This window comes from Homalodisca vitripennis, chromosome 2 (genome assembly GCF_021130785.1).
Source record: "Homalodisca vitripennis isolate AUS2020 chromosome 2, UT_GWSS_2.1, whole genome shotgun sequence".
NCBI lineage: Eukaryota > Metazoa > Arthropoda > Insecta > Hemiptera > Cicadellidae > Homalodisca > Homalodisca vitripennis.
In genome coordinates this window covers 147,834,315-147,857,129 of record NC_060208.1, presented here as the reverse complement: position 1 = coordinate 147,857,129, position 22,815 = coordinate 147,834,315, and the positions used below count along the sequence as shown (strand labels likewise).

The window sequence follows — 22,815 nt, the reverse complement described above, 5'->3', positions numbered from 1 at the left end:
ATCTCATAAAATTAGGTTTGCTCCTTAAATTGTATTTATATTTTCTTTATTTTAATATTGATTCTTAAAATAATATCAAACTTGTCTGTATTTAAGTTTTTCTCATACTCCTTCAGCTACTAAACAGCTTATTTTGAAACCTCAGCTCTTTGCTATGACGGTTTCTATGTACACTCCATGTCAAGAGTATTCCTGATTGGACCTTCCTCGGATTCTAACCAGTGATCTCTGAGTTATCTGAGAGTTGAGACGGTATCTAGTAGTTTACAAAAGAAGACTACTAAACATTTTTAAAGTAACCTTATTATTGTTAGGTAATTGGCAAAATGATTACATTTTATGAAATATTGTTAGTTGTACGATTGGTTAAAGATATGGTCATGTTTCATGTCTACTGGTGTTCGTAACGAATAGTCAGTCACCTAATAGTACTTTCTGAAATATAGAGTCTTTTGGGAGGAATTTTTAAAGTTAATCAAACAAAAAAACTGTTTTACATTTCAATAGATATTTCAAATTTTAATCGTTTTATTCTCAATGGATTGTCTATATAGGTTAAATTGCTATACATCTTGTTTTATGTTTTTTAATGTTGACGTGTACATTTTTCACTAACTTCTCACTGTCTCCAGAGAGCTGAACATCAATATTACAATAATAAAAGAAATTCATTTTAAACTTAAATATCTACTCTTTCTTGAATAGTTAACCAGATATGGTGCAGAATGACATGTAGAGAAACGCACACACTATCACTGACCACTGACAGCGTTACTTAATCATTCTGAGAAAACATTGTTATCTTGAATGACTGTCAAGAAAAGAGCAAGTCATTTGTTATTCTTCAAATATATTATATAAGTTAACAATATTTGCTGTCCTGAAGCAGAATCTATTTTAAGAGTGACTTGGTCAGTGAGTGGGTTGTTGTGGCCAAGTTTTTGTAGTGTTCTGTTCAATCAACCGGCTTTAGTAAGGCCTACTACTGTGACTCCAGCTTTTATGAGATGTATGTTTTTCTTATGATCTTACTTTATTAATTTATTGTTTTAATATCATTTGCTATTACCTTTACAATGCATTCATAGCATAGCCAATATTTTTGCTTAGAACGATTTATGTGTGTTTAGATTAGAAAGTTTTTATCCCAAAAGATTAAAGAACAATGTAATACTATAAATAAATTTGTTTTTAAGAATTGGTATTTTAAGTAATTGTACCTTAATCTAATGTTTGTAAAAATTATTATTATTACCAATCCCACAAAAATGAATGCATAATAAAAAACACATTATGGTGACACAGTGTTCCACCTTTGTGTCATTCTCACGTGTTTGAACCTTCTGTATCAAATGTTCAACAAATAAACATAATAAAAAGAGACATATGCTAGAGACAGAAAACAAGCGTTATCTATTAATGTTTTAATAAGTTATTTCCTTGTTTTGAAACCCTGATCTAATTTCTGAAATAACTGTTAACCGTCATGATAAATCCTGTGTATTTTCCAAAATGTACAGTTTATCTTATCGTTGTGTTCTACATGAATCATTTAACAGCTGTTGTGTGATAAGATGCGTGCTTAAATAGCTTAAGTAAATAATTATTATGTTGTATTTTCTCCTCTTATTCCCTTTTTATATTTGTTTTGATATTAATATTCAAGAAAAACAGCTAACAAATATGTAACTGAATTGGCTGAGATCACCAAAGGACCTTGGACTCTGAAAATAGTTTTGTGATAACTGACTTTTAGTAGCAGTTTTGGAGTTTAATTGCAAATCAGTGTTATTCAATTGTTATATAAGTTACTGATCTTCTTTGTAGCCAGTAATACAAAATCGGGTTTTAATCATACTATAAAGAGAGGTAAAAAGTCATAATGTAAGTAGCAAAGGTTTAGATGCTGATAAAATGTCAGTAAAAAAACTGAATTGAAGTTTTGTTATCTAGCAACAACAATATTAATACAGTTTTAGATAGTGAACAATTTTGTTGTTGGGGATGTACTGAATTTAGAAGAATAGTTAAGCTTAAGTATATTAACGAGTTAATAGGAATACTTTACAAAGGAAAGTGCAATTTTTATACAAAATCATATTATTAGCTAGATGAGCGGTTCTTTAAATGCAATAAAAGTTTGTTTCGTAATATAACGTTTTTACAGTACAGCTTATAATAATAAATTATAACATTTATCAAGTCCGTATATCATAAATATAACAGTTTATAACACAGTTATATAAGAGATTCCGATAAAATAATCTCAGTGAATATTCTCTATATTATATTTGTGATTGAGCACATAATCTCCTCTTCTGGTAAGGATAATTAATCCAATCAAGTTAGCCATTAAAAAAGTAATTAGTATAAAAATGTTAATAATCAATTTTGAAAATTAGTACATTTGAACCTTAAAGGGTCTTAATAAACATACTCATAGAGTCTGGGAAGAGAGGGCGTGGTCTAAGGGAGGAAGGAGGTTCAAAGTACAGTTTTTTGCAAATATCTAAAAAGTTTTGCCCAAAATTATTCTATACTAAATGAAAAAGAATACAATTACATAAAAAAGGTCCTATGCAAATTCATTCCAGAATTAACGTTATTCGTGATATATGTGGAGGAAACTGCATAAAAGTCATAAATTCCTTGGATAGAATTATTATAGCCTCACATAATGCTAACTTACTTTCTCCTAATTGTGTTTGTCTGACCTAGTTTTGAAAACTGGTACATTTGTATATTAAAGGATCCAACTAAACATGTTAAAAAGTCCCCTGTTGTGGAGGGTGAGCGAAGGAGGAGACATAGATTCAAAGGCAAAGTATTTCAGGTTTTATATAAAAAACTGAAATATATAAAAACTTGTCTTGTGCAAAACTATTAAAGGTTACATTTTTTTAAAGTTGAAAAATCGTTTTATTCACATTGTGTTTATGTCTATCCATTTAAATATAACAGTGTTCAAGGAAGTTTTATATTTTGAAATGGCAGTGAATACATTATAACACTATTTTCATGCACCAAGGTCACTTCATTGTTGACATAATTCTACCTCTAGCTCTAGATCCACATGGACTACACAATTGCTAGAAGCACCCTGACAGCAGCTGCAAATTAAACCATAGAACAATCCGGCATTCACGTTTATCTCTACATGATTTAGTAGCATTACAAAAGCTGACATAGTATGTATTAAATTCCCTCATTCATTAGTTTCCAGATCCACTTCCGAGGGGATATTGGTTTTCCAGCCATCCCTGTACATGACTATACGAGTATGCTCTGTAGGAGTATTACCTTGCTGCGTCTGTGGTTGGGAAGACAAGCCATGCTTCATTTTGATGGTTCACATCAAGAAAGCGAGAGTACCAAAATTTTTTAGGGTCGTTTCAGACCTCCAATCCAAGCCAACTCCAATCAGTTGGATGAGGAGGAGTGGTATGCAGCTATAAAAATTATTTTTCCTGTCTTTTCTATTATATCGTTAGTAGCGTTGGGATCAGAAAGAGGTGTTGAATTGATTGCAGTTTGCTGTTATTATAACTTTATGATTCCTTGCCCTTTCTGTATTGTATTGCAGGTTTAGTTATCACAGTCACTGAAACAATGCAGAAAAAGGTTGGAAGATGAAAATATATATTGGAAGGCAAATTCGTTTGTTTAAACTTTTCTTTTCCTAGCAAAACATTCAAGAAAAATATTCTTCTCTTGAGGTGCTAATGCCTGACAACATCTTTTCTAATAACAGGAACTATAGTAGCCTATGTATTATAGCTTTCTCGATTGCACTTTGAATAATTTTAGTCGGCGTCACTGGTAAACGCCCGAGTTCCAATACTTTTATCTTCCAAATTCTAACGTATTTATAGCCGATAATCTATTTTGATCTGTTGAATAAATTGTAGGACACTATTAATCGTCGCATTGTACCCGTGCACAGTGACGACTGTGACTTGGGTGTATACAAATGCCCACACTTGGCATACTAGAAGTGACCACTGGCATGAAACAAGGCATTCTTTGTGCTTAAACAAGGTTAGCATACCAGTAACTGCAACTTTGTACAGCCGTGAACTGTTTCATAATGCTGTAAAGTCACTGCACCTATAGCACAGCTGTTGGCCCATTTTAGGGACGTCTCTAAAGACCCCCTGCGGCGAGGGGTTTGAGCAGTGCTATCCACCGTTACGAGGTAGAATGAGGAGTTTGACGCAGCGTTACGTACCTATTAAACGTCAATAATTGCTCGAAGTTATTCACATAATTTTCCCGTTTTCCCTAAATATTTTAAAGTTAGTATTGTATTTTCTCTCCGTACAAACGGATTAAGCGTTTATGACCGAGTAGGAGTTTTGAAATATGAGCCAAACGTGACAGTGTTTGATAAAGACTTTGTTTGGAGAATCTGTCTCTCTCTCTCACGCACTCGGCAGAAAAGGTAAAGCATTACGGATGAGATGAATATTGGTTCCATCACAAATCCAAATATGCAAGTTGGTAAACAAGAATGAAGCGGGATGCCATGGGAGGAAACAGGAAGTGTTGTGCTGTAGGTCTGGCGATATACATAGGCAGACACGGTATGACTTACTCAACAAGTAAGAAGCCGAATCAGCTGTTAGTTGTGCGTGTATGTACATTAAAGTCGAGTGTAAAGTACAGGAAATTGTATTTTTTTTCTTTATTTATATATTCTTTTTGCTCTGCTACATCGCGCTGTGCTGAGCATTGGCATGATTGTCTTGCTACGTTATAGTTGCATTTAGATTTTAGTTACAATGTCTAAAAAGGGACAGGGAAAACGGCTTCAGTTGTTAATTTTAATTACGAAAATGAACATCCCGTGTATGAACAGCGAATAGTTTAAAACGATGTTGTACAGCTGTGGTGCTAGTTTTATATTGATGAATCACGGTTTACACGTTTTTATTACATACAACTTTTTAAATAATATAAATTAGGGGAGGGAGTGTTGGTGGCAGGCGGTAGGATTACGTAATTATTAGGGTGTTAGTGTTACCGTTAAGAGTCTATTCAAGGTGGGGAGGGGGAGTCTGAAATGTTCGAATTTAGCGTAATGTAATTAAGGAAGACCGCTTTGCACCACACTGCTCAGTTAATTCATTACTTTAAACTGTTCTGTTTTGAAGCCAAGCAATTGCTATAGTTTATTATCAGTGATGTTGAGAGCCACTTACCTTGACAGCCATGATCGAATTGGATATATTTATCTTCTCATCTACTGTAAAGTTAACATTGCCAAAAATTGTGCGTGACTATAGCCTTTGATTATCTAACAGTCTGAGTCAAAGCCATAACTTATTTCATTGTGCTACATGTATTACTATGTCACATTTCAGAATGTCATGTTGATTATACTCAGTTTGTTTATAAATTTGTCAATTCTACGAATTTCTAGTTGCCGTCACGGGTGCCCATAGGACCAACGTAAAAAAATCACTAAATCAGCCAAATCTCATAGAATGACATGCAATTTCATGGAACTTGATTCGTTCGTACTTTATCTTCAATCTCAATTCTTTATTTATGTCCTTAGTTTTCATCATGTACGACAGTGGGAACATCCAACATTGGGATTGAAAATCCAGTGTTAGAGAAGTAATAATGTTTTAAATTACCGGGAACTTGTGAGATATTCAAATCGTGTTCTCTGCAAGACTCTAAGATGCGTAGGTCACTTTGGCCAGTTATAAATTATTATTTGTCAGATTATAGTGCATTTGTGTAAGACCAAAGTGGTTTAAATATTTGCTCTAAGCTCTGAAAATGCTAAACCTAGTGTTATAATGTAATAAATCTCTACACTCCGGTATAAGCTAATAAAACAAAACAAAAATCCTATTTAAACTTCAGTGGCGTAGAGACAAATCAATGGAACATAGACCACGTTTAAGTTAAAGCGTACTTGAGTTGAAGCGTGGATTATATGGAACCTTCCATGTTCCAGGGTTGAAACTTCGCAATTCTAAACACAAAAAACCAAGATGTATACATCTTGACAAAAACATCTGAAAATGTTTACTCAAGAAAAACTTTTGCTCTCTTATCTGTTGAATCTGAGAGCGACTATTCTGACTGCTTGCGTCGAATATAGATCTAACATTTGTACAGGATTCTGAATTAGTGTGATATGAACTGTTCAGTAAAGAATCTTATCTTTTACCAAACTACTACGGAATTTTCGATGTGACAAAGAAGCTTTTAAATCAACTATGAATAATTTTTTGTCCTGTTTGATTCTTATGGCTTATTTTTATCGACAATTTAATTGACTGCTTCGTTTTTAATTTCAGATAAAAGTTGGGAAAAAAATCTAAAGAAGAATGTTTGAAACAATTATTTTATTTTGCGTCTTCGTCGTCCTTATCTACCTATGGAAATACAAAAGACCTGAAAACTTTCCTCCAGGTAAATGTTTCCTGACTCTCAGTTCAATTATACTGTGATGTTTTATACACTTTAATAGGAAAATCAGTGTAAGCAGTAATTGCTTTTTATTCTTAATGTATTTATAATCTTTAAAAGATATGATTCTCAATGGTGTTTACATCATCTAAGGGAATCTTAAGGATAACTTTACAACTCGAGATAATTTATCATAGTTTTTCTATCGTCTAGTTTAATCAGTGATTAGAAGTCACCAACTTAAAAAAATAAGAAGAGCAAACTGTTATTGACACATTTTTTAAACACTTTACTGCTATAAAATACGTGAGATCAGGTAATCAGTAATATTTTAATTGAGGTGCAGCTAGACTACAAAACGTTGTTTAGTTATTCAGTCTTTTTATTTTTCAATTGAATATGCTTTTGTTAAAATTTTAGTGACATATTGAATCAATTGGAAATAAGAAAGATCTAGTAGTTGGATTTGTTTATTATATTCAGTCTTAGAAATAATATTACTTACAATTGTGTACATATTGGTCTAAACATTTTGATTTTATAAACGTGATATAAACTACTGTTTGTTTTTTTACAGGCCCCACCCCACTGCCTATTATTGGCAATTTATTGGAATTGCCAAAAGGACACCTTTATCCGAAGGTGGAGGAGTGGTCGAAGATTTATGGCCAAATTATAGGTTGCCGTATTTTCAGTGACCTAGCAGTTTTTGTGACAGGAGTTGATAACGTGCTTGCAGCTCTGCGAAAAGAAGAGTTTCAAAGTAGGCCTGAAAGCTTTTCAATTAAAGCAAGAAGTTATGGAAAAGCATTAGGTGAGTATAATATAGTGTAATGTGCAATACAAATTGTGCATTGACTTCGAGATTTATATTATTATGACTAACTTTTTTTCTACTCATGTTCTTTGTAATAGAGACTAATGGCGTGGCCTTAAAATCCAGCCATTTTATAGTTTGAGCCTAGAGTGTATTGGAAATCGTGTTTTCTGAGCTTCAATACACCCGTACTATACTAAAATGGTTATACTTCAATAACACGAAACCTTCTCACATGAAATTTTAAGAAATGTGGTTAAATCTATTCAATTATGAACAATTATGATAAAGGTGTTTGATGTATTCATGAATGTATTAAACATTATCATTAATTATACATTAATTATAAACACTACCTTATTCATCTTTCCGCTAAAAACTTGTACAGCTGCCCCAAAAGTATCGTCCTCTCCCACTTACAATGGAATATTTTAAAATTGCTTATTGAAATGTATTATTCTATTTTAGTAAACGTAAAATTCTCTTTCAGGTATATTTTTGAGCACTGGAGAACAATGGAATTCAAGCCGCAAATTTACCGTGAAACAAATGCGAGCTTTTGGGAAAATGGAAAAAGAAAATTTAATAGTTGAAGAAATTAATCAACTTATGGAAACTATCAAAGATGGAACCATGCAGGTAGTTTCACTACAATAGTGCAACTTTATTGTTAAGAGTAAATAAATTATTCGTTATGACCACTGGAAGCATAAATGGTTTTTGACAAATTAAATCTGCATTGGTGCAGTGTTAAAGACAAATCCAGCAAACATTTTTTCTTATCTCCTACTCTGAGGCCAGATTAACTTCAGGGTTATTAAATACAGTATTGTATAAAATCTCTCTGGTGCCTTGCCTAACAATTATTCTAATAAGATGTATGCTGTTATAAAATCTTTATGTCTGGCTAACATTATAATTGTACGTTTTATTGGTTTGAACAATAATATGGCTAACTATCTATATATATAAAGGAAAGTCGTGTTAGTTACACTATTTATAAGTCAAGAACGCCTGATCCGATTTGGCTGAAAATTGGTAGGGAGGTAGCTAAGAACTGGGATAAGAACATAGGATACTTTTTATCCCGTTCCCGATTCAGGATTCCGCCCCACTGGTCTCTAAAAGTTACAGAAATACCCGTAAGAAATGCATTGCAGCAAACATATGTTATTAAGTGAAAGAGCCTTTTCAAATTTAATCAGCTGTTCTTTGTAAACATGTATAATGCGACAAAAGAAACATATGTTTATATCATTTAATTACTATTTTACATTTCTTTACACTTATAGTTTGAAAGCATAGAGTAAGCTTAAGAGAAACAGCAAATTTTGTTTCAATAAAATAAAAACCATACGCAATTTCGTTTAACATCTGGAGCTCATAATCATTAGACTGTAATAATATGTACCTAATATATGCCTATTTTCGTTTCAAAATTACATTGAGCACCATCATTTATTACATCGTAGGCCTATGTGTGCAAATGAATTTGACTTTTGACTCCTGTCCACGCTGGGCTAATATAGTTCAATTGTATACAAAAATCATAGAATATTAGAGAAAAAATTCCAGTTATTTCACAAGTGCATATTGAGACTGTTTTAAAATTTAAATCTTAAATAGTTCATGAGCTTGGAGTATCTTTCAGTGACTATTTATCTCAGAAGGGTAATAAGGACGTTCAAAAGAAATATGCCCCCTATGTCCCAATTTTTCTGAAGGAAATCGCGTGCGAAGCCGTGGGTATCTGGTTGTAATTGGTATTTTATTGAAAATCAAGAGTTTTCGTTATAAAATACTACGAATGTATTGACGACCTAGCTGTTACCCGCGGCTAATCGCGCATAATTGCTTTTACTAAGTAATATAAGGACTTTTCTAAAGATTGTGTGCGAAACCGCGGGTAACAGCTAGTATAACCTAAAATCGTCTGTTTCAGGGCAATGGACTGTTTGGTCTAGCTGCTGTAAATGTCATCTGGATGATAATTGCAAGTAAAAGGATTGACTTCAACGATGAGAGATCGCGCAACTTCTTGAACAACTTAAATAAAGCTTTCCGTCTTGGCAGTCCCGGAGGAGGGGATATAGTGGACATATTTCCAATTTTTAGATTCATCAGTTCTAAATTTAAATTTACAATGAAGGTGATCAACGAAACTCATGATTTCATCAGGGTAAGTTTTCTCATATATTAATTTTCATTTTTAATTCCATGTTAAGTTGTAAATAGTTTATGATGACGATTAAATATAGTTTATGATTGAAATTATGATGACGATCGCAGAGATTTTAAAAGCTTCTTTAACTATATTTGTTTATCAAAAAGACTTTTTTAGTATGTATGTATACTTAAGAAGTTTTATACTATAACGATGTGAAGTAATATTGTGTGTGTTTGGGATGGAGGGGGGATTTGGAAGTCTATAAAACTTCTTTAAAAAGATGCGAGTAAAGACTATAAAAAATATAGTCATCTATTGATTGGTTTTCGTTCATAAATGTGGAAGAAGTGAAAGTTATAAAGTCTTCTAATAATAGGATGAAGGTTAGTGTTTGTGAGTTCAAGCATTTCCTGCACATAGTTGTCATATGTATCGAAGTTCTTTGCACATAAAGTGTCTCACAGTAATGGAGGCAATTGATGCGACTTCATTTGTTACTGGTAAAGGTCAGCAAATATTAGAGATGTCAAAGTAATTGGGCAATTTATTTGTTGCTTCATATATCTTGTCAGTTTCATACGAGTAAACATTCGCCGCAAACCAAAGATCAAGTATTTTGTAGACAGTTGATCTTTGATAACGTGAAGAAACAGATTACGAAAAAGAATATCCAGTGAAAACCCTCAACCGTACCTTTCGAAGATACCGGTTAGTAACAAGTACATATGTCTCAATTTAAATGGTATCCCAACAAATCGAAAGAGGCTAGTTATAAATATTAACACTTGTCAATGACTAAGTGTTTGGAGTACGTATGTTTTAATCGTATACAAGCTAAAACGTGTATATATGTACTTATAATCATTTTATCCAGGAAACGATACAGGAGCACAGGGAAGTTTTGGATCCCAACAATCCACGGGATCTGATAGACAGTTATCTTATTGAGATGGATTGCAACAAAGGAAACCCTGGCTCACATTTCACAGGTATGTTGTAAACACATTAGAGCCTTTATTGAGTTTCATTCGCGTTACCATCAGGGAATTATATTTTCATCCAAATGTAGTGTAGTTAAATAAGTATTGTACATTTGGGTGTAAAACACAGGAAACGGTCTGTTACCTAAAGACTTCCACTACTAAATGGATCTTCACGATTCTTTAAGTTTGAAAACGAATTTTGTACTTTGAAGGCGTTTAATTATGTACTAGTTTTGTATAGTAATAAAGTTAATCTTACTACAACTCTAAATTTTATCTGCACAGAAAGAAACATGTATTCGACAGAAGGATTTAAAAAAAAAAACGTTAATGGTTATTGATGAAACGCATTGCAATGTCACATCGCAATAATAATAAACCGTCAGAAAGTAAAATATTAATGACGTTTCAGTAAGAGGAAACTAACATATGGAACATCAGCTATAAAATCCAACTTTAAGAATGAAAATGTGAACGAGAGACACACAATTGGCTTCTTTGACATTGTTACCCCCGGTATGTGTCTGAAAGAAAGAACTGAGGGTCAGGCACTAGCATGATTCAGAACTGCACGAGGAAAAGCGAGTGCAGTGAGCCCGAAATCATTGCAAAGAGCAGAACAAACAAATGCTATGGGCACAATATTATCTGTAAGTGCCAAGAAAACCATTTAGTAGTGCAAAAATTGTTTGTTACAGTTTAAATGTTTGCTTATAGAGTTAAGTAATAGTTTTCAACAGTATCTCCACCGTTGTTATATAGTGTGATAAAAAGTACGGATACTCTCTGTTTAGTTTTTTATGGATAAAGATAGAGGGTTGGAACTCGGAACAACTTTCTAGGAAATAGAAGTGAACTTTTTAGTCACTGTTACAGCTTTGCCGCTTTTTTCCCCAAAAATGGGATTTGGGAGGGCTCTTTTTAAATGTAAAGTCCCATTAAGTGACACCTAATTTGAAAGTTCCTGATAAAAGAAGAACAGTTAAAACTAGAGCTTTTTATCTCAAATCAGTACAAATTGTTAGCTAATTCAAATTAATTAAGGCAAAACAAGAAGATCCACATTCTGAATATATAAACATTCAATAGACAACCACTTTCTTTACACACGCAAACCTGTTAGTTATTACCTGCTGCAGGGTAGGCCTCCCGTATCTTATCAGTTTTGAAGAAGTCCAGTGTCATGTTCAGTTTCTGGTTGGAATTACTAAAGTTAAGACGTGTTTTTGTGACACTTTACGTTGAAATGTAGTGTTTAAGTAAACAAGAGCGTATTATGATCCTTATAACGCGAGGCTACGGAGACCGGGTGAGATCTTATGATGAAGCAAGGAATTTATCTAATGACACGGGTCTTTACATTTAAAAATTTTGAGCCCCTCTCCCAAATCCCATTTTGGGGAAAGCGACAAAGCTGTAACAGTGACTAAAAAGTTCACTTCTATTTCCTGAAAAGGTGTCCCGAGTTTCATCCCTCCACCTTTATCTATCAAAAGCTAAATAGAGTGTATCCATACTTTTCTAGCTCATACTGTATAATAAATGTATACGACTAGTGAAAATGTTTGAACTTTATCCAACAAAGACTCCAACATTTTGAGGAAGAGGGGCATAATTTTGAAATCAATCAAAATTTTTCTAAATTGATATTATCACAGATCCCTAAAGGAGATTTCAAAATTCTCAACTGTTCAAAAGCTATATAATGCGAATCGAAGGTGTTGCCGCAATAACAATACTTAAATTACAATTTTTTTATTAATGTTTGGACAATTAACCGCTAAATACATAATGATAATTAAATGTAATAAAAATTTATATTAACAAAAATCGTCAATTCAATTTTTCAGAGGAGGATCTAATTGTGGTTGGAACTGATTTGTTCTCTGCGGGAGCAGAATCTACGAGCAATTCCATAGAGTTTGTGTTGCTGTACATGATCTTGTATCCTGAGGTCCAGGAGAAGATGCAAGAGGAAATAGACAGAGTTCTGGGGAGGGGAAGGAAGCCTCTGTTGGATGATAAAACCAAGTAAGTGAATTTCAAACATCCTCAATCCTGCATGTTTTTCCTGTTGAAGAGTGCCGGCACGTTCTCTCCCGTGTGACACAGAGTGCGCCAGTCGACCGTTATCTGAGTGAACAAAAACATCTAATTTTCGTTATTTCTTTAATATTATGCTTTATTTACCATGTTTATTCGAATGGCTCTTGCCAAAAAAGCCAATTAATGTCATTTTTCATATGTAAAATACACTTTACATGAATAGTACTGTAAAATAAATCACAAAGTAAAATTGTAAAGACAATTTTTGAAATAAATAGTTTTGTCAAATAAGATTGATAACATAGAGCACTGACTGAAACTAGAGGTCTGTCACTGTCAGACTGTAATTATGGTTTTAATTTAATTTAATTGTGTCATGCTAAGAAATATATCCATTTCAAACTTCACCAAAACTAGTGCGGCTGACAGATTGATTTCTTTGTCCAGTGAAAATCTCTCTATTGACGTCAATAAAACACACATTGTGTGCTTATACAATTCGTACTGGCTCTCGGCTCCTGAACTGTAGTTTATTTATAATTCGTGTTGAATTAGTAAACACACAAGGTTACAAAATAAGTAATGTCAACTTTACCAAAATGGGTTGGTGTTTACAACATCTGGTTGTAAGTAAAACTGAAAGGTCTGTAGAAGGAAATTTATCAACATGTTTTCAAATTTATGTCCAGTTATGTAGGTAGATAATTTGTATCATGTTAGGTATTATTTGAAGGGAAGGCCGATTCCCTTTTCCGCCTTATTCTGTCCGTCTTCTGTCCATGCGACGATCATGTTTGTAAGGTCTGTGTGAGGATCTTATAAAACAGAATGAGGATGTTTAGTATTCCAGTCGGTACAGTACAACATCGACGGTACTCATAAACAGTGCAATAGTTTTAAAGCCCGATTTCTTAAACCGTTGGACGAACCTCTATCCCAATTTATTTATTTTTAGGTTACGTAGAAAGGGTACACCATCAGATTCAATGTCGTGGCCAAAGTAGGTGTATATGATTTTGTTAGCCAGTTCAGAGGGAAATGGGAGTTTGTAGAGCATGAAGGGTACAGTGATTGTTTTGGCTGTTTTATGAGTTTAAGAATCGAAACATTTTTGATACATTACATTTATATATTTATCCCCCATAGAAAAATCGAATTAAAGGCAAAGATGGATGAATTTATTTTGCAAGATTTTCGTATAATTTTTTGTAACTGGTAATGATTTCACAGCTTGCACTATACAATGGCAGTTCTGAGCGAAGTGGAGAGAATCAACAGTGTTGTGCCCACCAATGTCCCTCACTACTGTGTCAAGGATACCACATTCGGGGGCTACTTTATTCCTAAGGTAAGTGAGGGAAAATGCATTATATTGCAACAAATTAATAGAACGAAATCTTAATCGCTGCTATGTTCTATACCAGGTAAAAGAGGAACATAATTGTACAAATTAATGACTGGATAATTTTATACTTATTATTATTGTTCAGCTCCTTAGAATATATTTGCATGTTTTTCTTTCCAAACTATTGTAATTTGGAACTTTTGTTCACTACGCACGTATGTGAATGGTACAACTGACTTATTTTCAGTTTGAGGCAGAACGGACAAATCGATTTAAGATCCAATTTAGATTTTATCAGTCGGCCGTCTTGAGAGTAGCTAGCAGTAAAACAATCTTGAGTTTTACTCGTTTTACCCCATAAGAACAAAACAACAGTAAAACCCATGATTGTTGCGTAGGTTCCACCCATTGCCACCAGACAGCAGCTCATTTTAGTTCTCTTTTTATGTTTTAAGTGCGCTGTAACCGTTCATACTTTTATTTATTATATACCATTGGCTAAAGTATTATTGAATTGAAATTTAATAAACTGTTGTAAAATATAAAACTTAATATAAATGTATTATTATGAAAGATTACACCCTAATTGGGACAGATCTTCTCGGCTATGACTGTGGAAGTGCGTCAGTACTAATAGTGGTGAGTGGAGTGCAGACTATTTAACAGCTACTGATTTCATACTTTCACCTGAGAACAAGCGGTAACTTTGTGGATGAAAACGTCAACACCGCATACTGTTGTATTTATAAGAACACAATAATCTCCGTGTTAAAATAGTGTAATATTTGCAAAAACTGTGAAACAAAACTAAGCAAATATGCTTAAACTATAGGTTAGCCGTAAGCAAAAAAGGGAAATTTTAAAATTGAAATTATTGCGTTGAAAAGTCTACGCAATATCAACGTGACATTTTTACTGAGTAAATATCAGAACGGAACCGCTGTTTGAGCAAGTTTAAAAATATTTTAACATTAGTAAGAGCTGGCAAGCCTTTTTCTGATGACGAGTTAGTGAAAACATGCATTGGGGAATTATGATTCTAAGCCAGCAAATATATCATTCACTCAGTTTGTTTCCAAATGCATTTGTGAGGCTAATAGAAAATATAGGCATAGACTGACATTAGATATCAGTTTGTAGATGTCTTCAATAAATTTGGGTGGTACGTATTTGATTGCTACCAATGTATACAATTTGGCTCCTGCTTTTTAAGAGAGATGTAAGATTTACACTAAATTGGTTTATTCCATGAAAAGGAACGTTATTAGTTCAGATTTTTTTAAATATAGTTTTTCTATTTGTGAACACAACTTGATCTAAAAAAAACGTAGAGGAAATAACTATTCATTGAGGTTAAATTATGTTTGGCTCTAAATCGCTTTTTAGACTGTGTTTGGAATGCTGTTCATAAATGCTGGAGGTAAGGGAACACGTGGTGTTTCACTGTATTATTCACCAACAAGCCTCGTGCAAAACATGTGAACTTTTAGAAGAGATTGAGGTTAAAAATTAATTATATTAGGTCCCACACCTGGAAAAATAAACATTTTTAAACATGTTTAAACATGTTATATAAATAGACAGTGAAATTTAATATTTCATTCCCTATCACTGTGATGTACGGTTAAGCAGAGGAATAGTGCTGCAGAGATATATGAACTATGTTATATGTTAAGCTTGTTCTTACGAGGATTTGAATTCTTGTAAGAAGGTTTTCAGGTAGAGACCGTACAAAGGTTTTTGACCATCATTGTGTAAATAATGTTCAATACTATAAGTATTAAATGTTTTAGCCGATTTAAGGTGAACTTGGTACTATGATAGTCCTTATATACTATTGTTTGGTAAGATGTTTCAGGATAGCAGCATTTACATTTATGGAAAATGCTGGCTTTATATGTTGTATTTCACAATATATATATCAAAATTGACATTTTTTGTAAAGTTGTCAAGCAATTACAACCAACATTAAATTTACTACTAATTATTCTGTAACTGTTAAGGTTTCAAGATAGTGGCTATTTAAATGTTTTAGAAATTTATAATTGAATCGTTATAAAGAGAATATATTCAAAAACATAATTTCGTATTCATTTCATAAATCACACACTTTATAAAAACATATTTATATACTTATAACAGTTTTTGTTGATGTATGTCATAATGTTGTTTCAAGATGATTGTGTTTCTGAATATTTGAATGTGTTACGAATAAATTAACCTTCATACCTTGAGAGTCATCGTCCCATAAGTGCTGTGCAAACTAAGCGTCTCAACCAAAAGTGCATATTTAATTTGACACTGAGATTACAGCCATACATAAAATCTACCTTTCGTCTTATTAGGCTGGAAGGGATATTTGTATTCTTACACATGCCTGAATAAAATTGTAAAAACCCCTAATTTGTAGTACCGGTAACACTAACTCTGCTTTTGTTTCAAATGTTTCGAGCTATACAATGTTATGTTTTTGCCCCATGTGCCTGTAGATTTTAATATCTTTGAAATACCTTTTTTATTTGCCCACTATACGGCCAATAATATCTTACATTCAGCTACTTGAGTCTAGTTTAATATATTTTGAATATGTCTGTATCAATTTTCTATTATTATATTACGAGTATATGAAATACTTATCGTTATTGAAATGTTATCGTTTTGAATATTACAATAAAATAAAACCGAATTGAATTATGTCCTACTTCCTCTATCCTTCATTACTTGGAAAAAGTAAATTTTACTATTTACTACCTTGTATTGTATTACTCGTATAATTGATAACATCATATGTAGTGTACTACTTAGAACAAACCATACTTTTAATAATTACTTTATACTTATTAATATATGATAAGATTTTATTTTAAACAAAACGAAATAGTTATTTTTTGACATATTTAATTTATTAGAACAGCGCTTTTGTTTTACAACATGATTCCTTGCGATACTGTATCCCCTCTAACATTTAATTTATACAATAGCTTCCATTTATTATTGTAAAAAACCAATTTTCACAAACTGTTTGTTTCAGGGTACTTTGATATCCATGAACTTGCGCTCTCTTGGATATGATACTAAATACTGGAAGAATCCTGAGGAGTTCCACCCGGAGAGATTCCTGAACTCGGAAGGACAATACACAAAACCTTCCAATATGCCTACATTTGGCCTCGGTAAAGAGCATGTGTTAAACATACTGTAGATACAAGCCTGTTAACTCTATGAGTACATTTGTAGGACGTGAGGAATTATTCATAATACGGTAAAGTTTCCTGGGTTCCAAATATTTAAAAAAAGTTCAGAATGATACTTCAATCTTTATGTTAATATTACCCAACACAGAATTATGATTTTCGATTTCCTGTTTTTCTGTGCTCTGTGTATAAGTACAGAGAAAAATTTATTTTATTATGCTGAACAAGTTAACTCTGTTGAAATCATGTATGATGTTATGGCAATTTCATTTAAATCAGTTTTTCTTTCAATCAAATCAATATCCTATAATAATATTAAGAGCAACCAAGAACATAGCCAGGAAAAGATTTGGGGGGGGGGCCAATATGACTCATATTTTATGTAGTAGATGGAAAGTAAGGCAAGTGCAGTCAACCACTCATTCTCCATTTTGTTCCTTAAAAATTCTTGGCCCGTTTCAATACTAAGAACAATATTTCATCAGTACATGTGAGTGGTATTGAATTATTTAAATAATAACAGTCGTTTGCTAAAAAAGTAATTTATAAAATTGAAAATTTGAGGGTCTAAACCCCTTGGACTTCCTCACTGGCTACATAACTAGGCCTTGTGAACAGCCTAAACTGTTTTTTGGCATGGAAATAATGAATAGTATTACTATTGATGCCATGTAATCTTCTCACAACAACTAAGACTCATAAGAATTACCAATTATTCAACGTAGGTTAAAATGCTTATGTCACTCTCACTGAGAAGATGAGATCCATCTTCATTCAGTAAATGTTGAACTAAAACTGGCAGGGCCATTAATGTACATTCTCGAGTATGTGAAGTTGGCAGTGTTTTAGAGTGACTGACTAGATTTTCGATAATCTGATGCCATTTTCTTTGTTGGAGTTATTTTTATTTTCGATCATTCCTAAGAATTCTTTTATTACAAAGTAATGAAATAAAAGTGTGAAAAATGGATTAATTAACAGTATTATATTTTACTATATTAATCAATATAATTAAAGAAGAAATATTTATTAATAAAATATGATAGTTTTAGGAATACTGTTAAATATATTTTAAGTGATAAGAGTATTTTTGTAGTATTTTAACCGACTTAACTTAACTAGTTACAAACATTTTTTTACATTTTATCCAGGTCAGAGAACATGTGTGGGCGAGATGATGGCCAGAAACACTATCTTCCTCTTCACCACAACTTTCTTCGAGAAGTTTTCCATCAGCTTACCAGCTGGGGAACCGAAACCTTCTACTGTGGCACTACCAGGGTTCACCACCGCTCCACAGCCTTTCAAGATCGATGTTAAAAGCAGATATTGATTTAAAATTAAAAGGATTGCTCATTATTTGTAACACGTGAAATAATATTTACAACTGATGTGTGTACGTGACATGTCACTTGTGTAAGTTACACTAAAGCAATAAACAAAAGAAATGCAATGTTAGTATTCTTCAAAGCCCTAAATATAAAATGTTGTATCTAATATGTATATATATCTAATATATATATATATAATATACGTAATTTAATTTGTCAAATCAAAAATAATTGACATGAGGTACATTATTGTAATTTCAAATTGTTATATAATATTATAAAGTATATGAAGACTGGAATAAAATCAAACTGTCAATTTGCAAATTTAAAAACGAAAGAAGCAGTGCAAAAGATAGAAACACGTAGCACTGCAACTGATGGATGCATTGTTGCATATTAATAGTAATTTTTTAAATGTATGCCAGTCAGGAGTCAGAATGTGTATAGTGTGTATTTTTCTACCCTTTTGGATCAAATATAATAGGAATACGTTTTTGAGCCGAAATCATTATAGCTAATAATTTTTTTGCGCTAAAATTTCACTTTAAAATGAAAATGACAAAACCAGTAAATATTCTACTTTACAAATCAAAAGACGTGAATGTTTCTGTAAGCTACTTTTGACCTACATGAATTTCAGGACTAGAATTAATTTTAATATTGTGCTTACGAAATGACCGTGTAATCTTGTTATTAAAAAAATGTCCATCACTGTGGAACAAAACTGATCAAGAAACTGCTCCGTGACTTAAACATATAACCATTAATAAATCAATAGATTGACTATTTTATTTTTCATTCGTTTTTTTACTGTTTTTTATATTTAGATTTAGTTAATTTGTAAACATAATTAGTTATTTTTACAATTTTTGTTTATACAAAAAATATATAAAAATACTAATATGGTAACAATATATACCATATTTATCACAGTCCCAACTCAGCCTGACAATAAAAGCATTTTTCATTTCACTTTAATTTTGACGTGACAACGTCTTAAATTAGGTTGCGGCTCGGAGTCACTCATGAAAAAGTGTAACGCCCGGTAACGTTACGATGCCCGTCCAGTGGGTCCGCCGCACGGGATCCGCACGGGATCACGGGATAGAGCAGATAACTATGTTTATTCGTGAAAATGTGGAGTGCTTAGATTCGTCATTTACAACAACTACAACAATAAAGGTAAATAATTGTACACTGATATTTCATTATCGTAAACTATGATTGATTGATTAATTGTTAGATTGACACAAAAGTTGAGAAACTGAGTTTATAGGTTATGTCATACTATTGACAAATGTTGATAGTGTTAAGTAAATTATTAGTTTAAATCACTCTGCAATCAATCGTAATTCAGTCGATTGAGAAGAAACAGCGCGTATTGCTAGTCAAACATTTAAAATAACAAATTATAACCTCTAACCTGTCATAACAGTGCGACCAAACAAACGAACTAAACCGACCAATCACCACGCGCGGAGTTAGAATTTAACTGTGTTTAGCAAGAATTTCAAATTCCAATTTTAGTAAATGTTTTATTCAACTTTACCATTTACAATAACAAATTTTAATTAATTTCAAATTATGTACAATGTTTTAGTAAACAAAATATATTTCTATAGTTAAAATTTGTGCAATTCTTATTTTCATTCAATTCCTTGTTCCTATTGTGCAATTTAATAATATTCATATCAATAAATATTCTACCGAGAAAAAGACGTTGTCACGTAAAATCTTCGCCCGTAAAAACCGACTTTACAGGCAACCATAATTTTTTTTAAGGTTTTTTTAGTTTTAATTTAAATTCCAAGAAATGAATTTAGCTAGAAATAACAACAGGGGTGCACCTGTTGTTATTTCTTAGTTACAGGCCAATTAACTTGGCCTATAACTTGGTGGACAGGAACTGAACTAGCAATGGTACCATTGTATTCCCTGGTGACCAAGAAGCAGAAGTAATAATTGCGATCGTTCATCATTAGTTATTTGATAATAGTACGGATTTATTATAGTACACAGTAGTTTTAATCTATTTTTTATATTCTTGTTATCAAGCATTTGCAAAAGTTATTTTAACTTTGTTATAAAAAAATACATTTATTCCGGCTGTAAAGATGTCCATCATTTTTGTAACAACACTGTACAGTAAGAGCTGACGACAGTTAGTAGTTTGTCGGTTGAGCGATTAGCTAAGCGTCTCCCCTCAGGTGCTGATGACGAAATGCAATTTCTGTTTGTGTGTATGCGCGATAACTGTTGAACAGCACAATTGCAAAGTATTGTCAGCTTAAATGTGAATGTTGCAAGTCCGTATCGGACACAATATGTAATAACTGTGTAATAAATATGTAATCGGACTTAGATAATAATGCTGTGACATAGGACAATTATTTTACAGCAAACAATTTAAATCTTAAAAGTTCAGTATAACTAATAATATCTTGGAAATCTTTACGAGTAGAAAACAACATGATGATATCCATTACGCCAACACAAGCTATTCTCTAGGCAAGAGAAAATCATACACATACAAAGTAAAAAAACAGTAAGTGGAACTTCAAAGACTTTTAGTCAATGCTAATAAATCTTCTGCAATTTGGTTTGACGGTTTAGGTGTAGAGGTGTACTTTCATAAAGTTAATAGGTGCCAATGTAAGAATGAGTATTGAAATGCGTGCAATACAGTAGGTTTATCATCTAGAACGTATGGAAAAAGTAAGGGAGAAGCAAGTTGATCAACTAGAGGATATTGAGAACCAAACTAAGTTGAATCATATCATAGAAACAAAATAAAAGTAATTAACTCAGACATGTTATGATTAATGATTTACTAGAGAGTAGGTCAATTCAAATGGAATTAAACTTGGAGCAGCTTTGTAACCTATTTCTTATAGGATCATAACAACTTAATATTGTTTTACACAGGATTGGTGAAGCAATGACAACCATACCCGATAGTTTGGAGAGAAGTTGAGTATCGTTTGGACATTTTTCGAGCGGCTAAGGGTGCCACATATTGAAATGTATTATCTTATGTAAAAATAACGGAGTTTCAGACGAAAAATTAGATGACTAAACAATATTAACTGTAAGGTAATTCGGGTTTTTCTTTAAACCATGTTCAAAACCGCACCATGTCTTTTATGATAACCATGTATAAACACATAATATTGTTTACGATAAACTATTTTTTAATAAACTAAAAGAATTTTAAACTAAAGAAAGTTTGGATAAAAAACTCATTGGATAAAAACATCAAAGTTTTGAAATTTTTTTTCTTAATATAGCGTTACTTTTTTTTAGAAAGAAGTGTAATAATAAACTAAATTTCTCGTTACCATGGATTCTCTACGAAACCTACGTAGGATTTCCATAAAGTAACAGACGTTTAAAATTAAAAAATTAACCAACTGAAATAGGAACATTTTATTATATACATTTTAAAATCTACGCTCTTTAGGTTTATTTTTTCAACGTAATCGCCGTTCAAATGGAGACATTTATCATAACCTGACGCAGGTTCTTGATTCGAGCTTTGTAGAAATCTGCCGCTGAGATCATAACCATTATAAAAACAAAAATTATGCAAATGATTACCTACAAAAATATTTTTGAGAAACAATGATATTTTCATTATTTCCCAATTATATAGATGAACAATATTTACCTTTCATTTTTTTGCTAAGGAAACATGCTATTTTTACATTACCCTGACTACAGCTGTGAGTGTCCTTCTATGATTGTTAATAAAGTAAACAACAACTGGCTGCAATGAAAGAAAAACGAATATTTGAGTACAGTTATACCAACCAAGAAAAATTACATACATTATAGTTAAGATGTAAGAAGGATGTACAGCCTGTACAGTGCTGGTATCTAGCAGACACCAGTACAACTACTTTGTAATCAAAGTTTCATGACAACCAAAGTACAATTATATTGACTATTAAAATTGGACATAAGTAATTTTTAAACCTTTTTACAAGGTTTTGGTTGCAGACAACTAACTAATAGATTATTCGTGCGTTTATAATCAATGAACATAATACTAAATGTTATGTGGAAATGTCACTTATTAACTTCGGGGTGAAGTTCAGCGTAACTATCGAAGCGCTGAGTTACAAGCCAGGTCTTCATTGCTGGGAAAGAGGTGGTAGTTTGCTTGGTGGCCAGATCTGGGCTACAAGGCGGATAATCAAACACTTCCCAATCAAAATCATCCAAGAATTGTCGTGGAAGACGTGTTGTGTTGTATGCGGATTGGCTGTATGGGGACGTGCATTCTCATGGAAAAAAAAGTTTTGAGCTTAATTACCCCCCTCGCTTGTTTTATTAAACAGACAAAATAGAACACAATGGTTCAAATAGGTAATAAAATTGCTAGAAAAATCCGATGTTGGTAGACTACTAGTCAAGTCCGGAAATTACGACCAGAGGCAGTGCAATGCAAGCTCAATGACCAAGAGCACAATAATAGCTTGGATTGGAAGAAGATAATACCAA

At 32.5% G+C, this 22,815-nt stretch overlaps 1 protein-coding gene across 1 annotated transcript; it reads left to right on the top strand.

Moving 5' to 3' along the window:
- Positions 1–865: 865 nt before the first annotated feature.
- Positions 866–18,434, top strand: LOC124354875 (cytochrome P450 2C31-like). The gene is made up of 10 exons (XM_046805635.1): positions 866–1,009; positions 6,318–6,432; positions 7,007–7,243; positions 7,737–7,885; positions 9,189–9,425; positions 10,288–10,402; positions 12,247–12,427; positions 13,673–13,790; positions 16,819–16,960; positions 18,133–18,434. Exons 2-10 carry the CDS (start codon positions 6,348–6,350, stop codon positions 18,312–18,314), a joined length of 1,446 nt encoding a protein of 481 aa, XP_046661591.1. The 5' UTR covers positions 866–1,009; positions 6,318–6,347; the 3' UTR covers positions 18,315–18,434.
- Positions 18,435–22,815: the final 4,381 nt, after the last annotated feature.

What these genes read in the sequence shown, in the direction of transcription:
- LOC124354875 (XM_046805635.1), top strand. Translation starts at nt 6,348, where the DNA reads ATGTTTGAAACAATTATTTTATTTTGCGTCTTCGTCGTCCTTATCTAC. An exon ending in ACCTGAAAACTTTCCTCCAG is followed by an intron (nt 6,433 to 7,006) that starts GTAAATGTTTCC and finishes GTTTTTTTACAG; the next exon opens with GCCCCACCCCACTGCCTATT. An exon ending in AAGTTATGGAAAAGCATTAG is followed by an intron (nt 7,244 to 7,736) that starts GTGAGTATAATA and finishes ATTCTCTTTCAG; the next exon opens with GTATATTTTTGAGCACTGGA.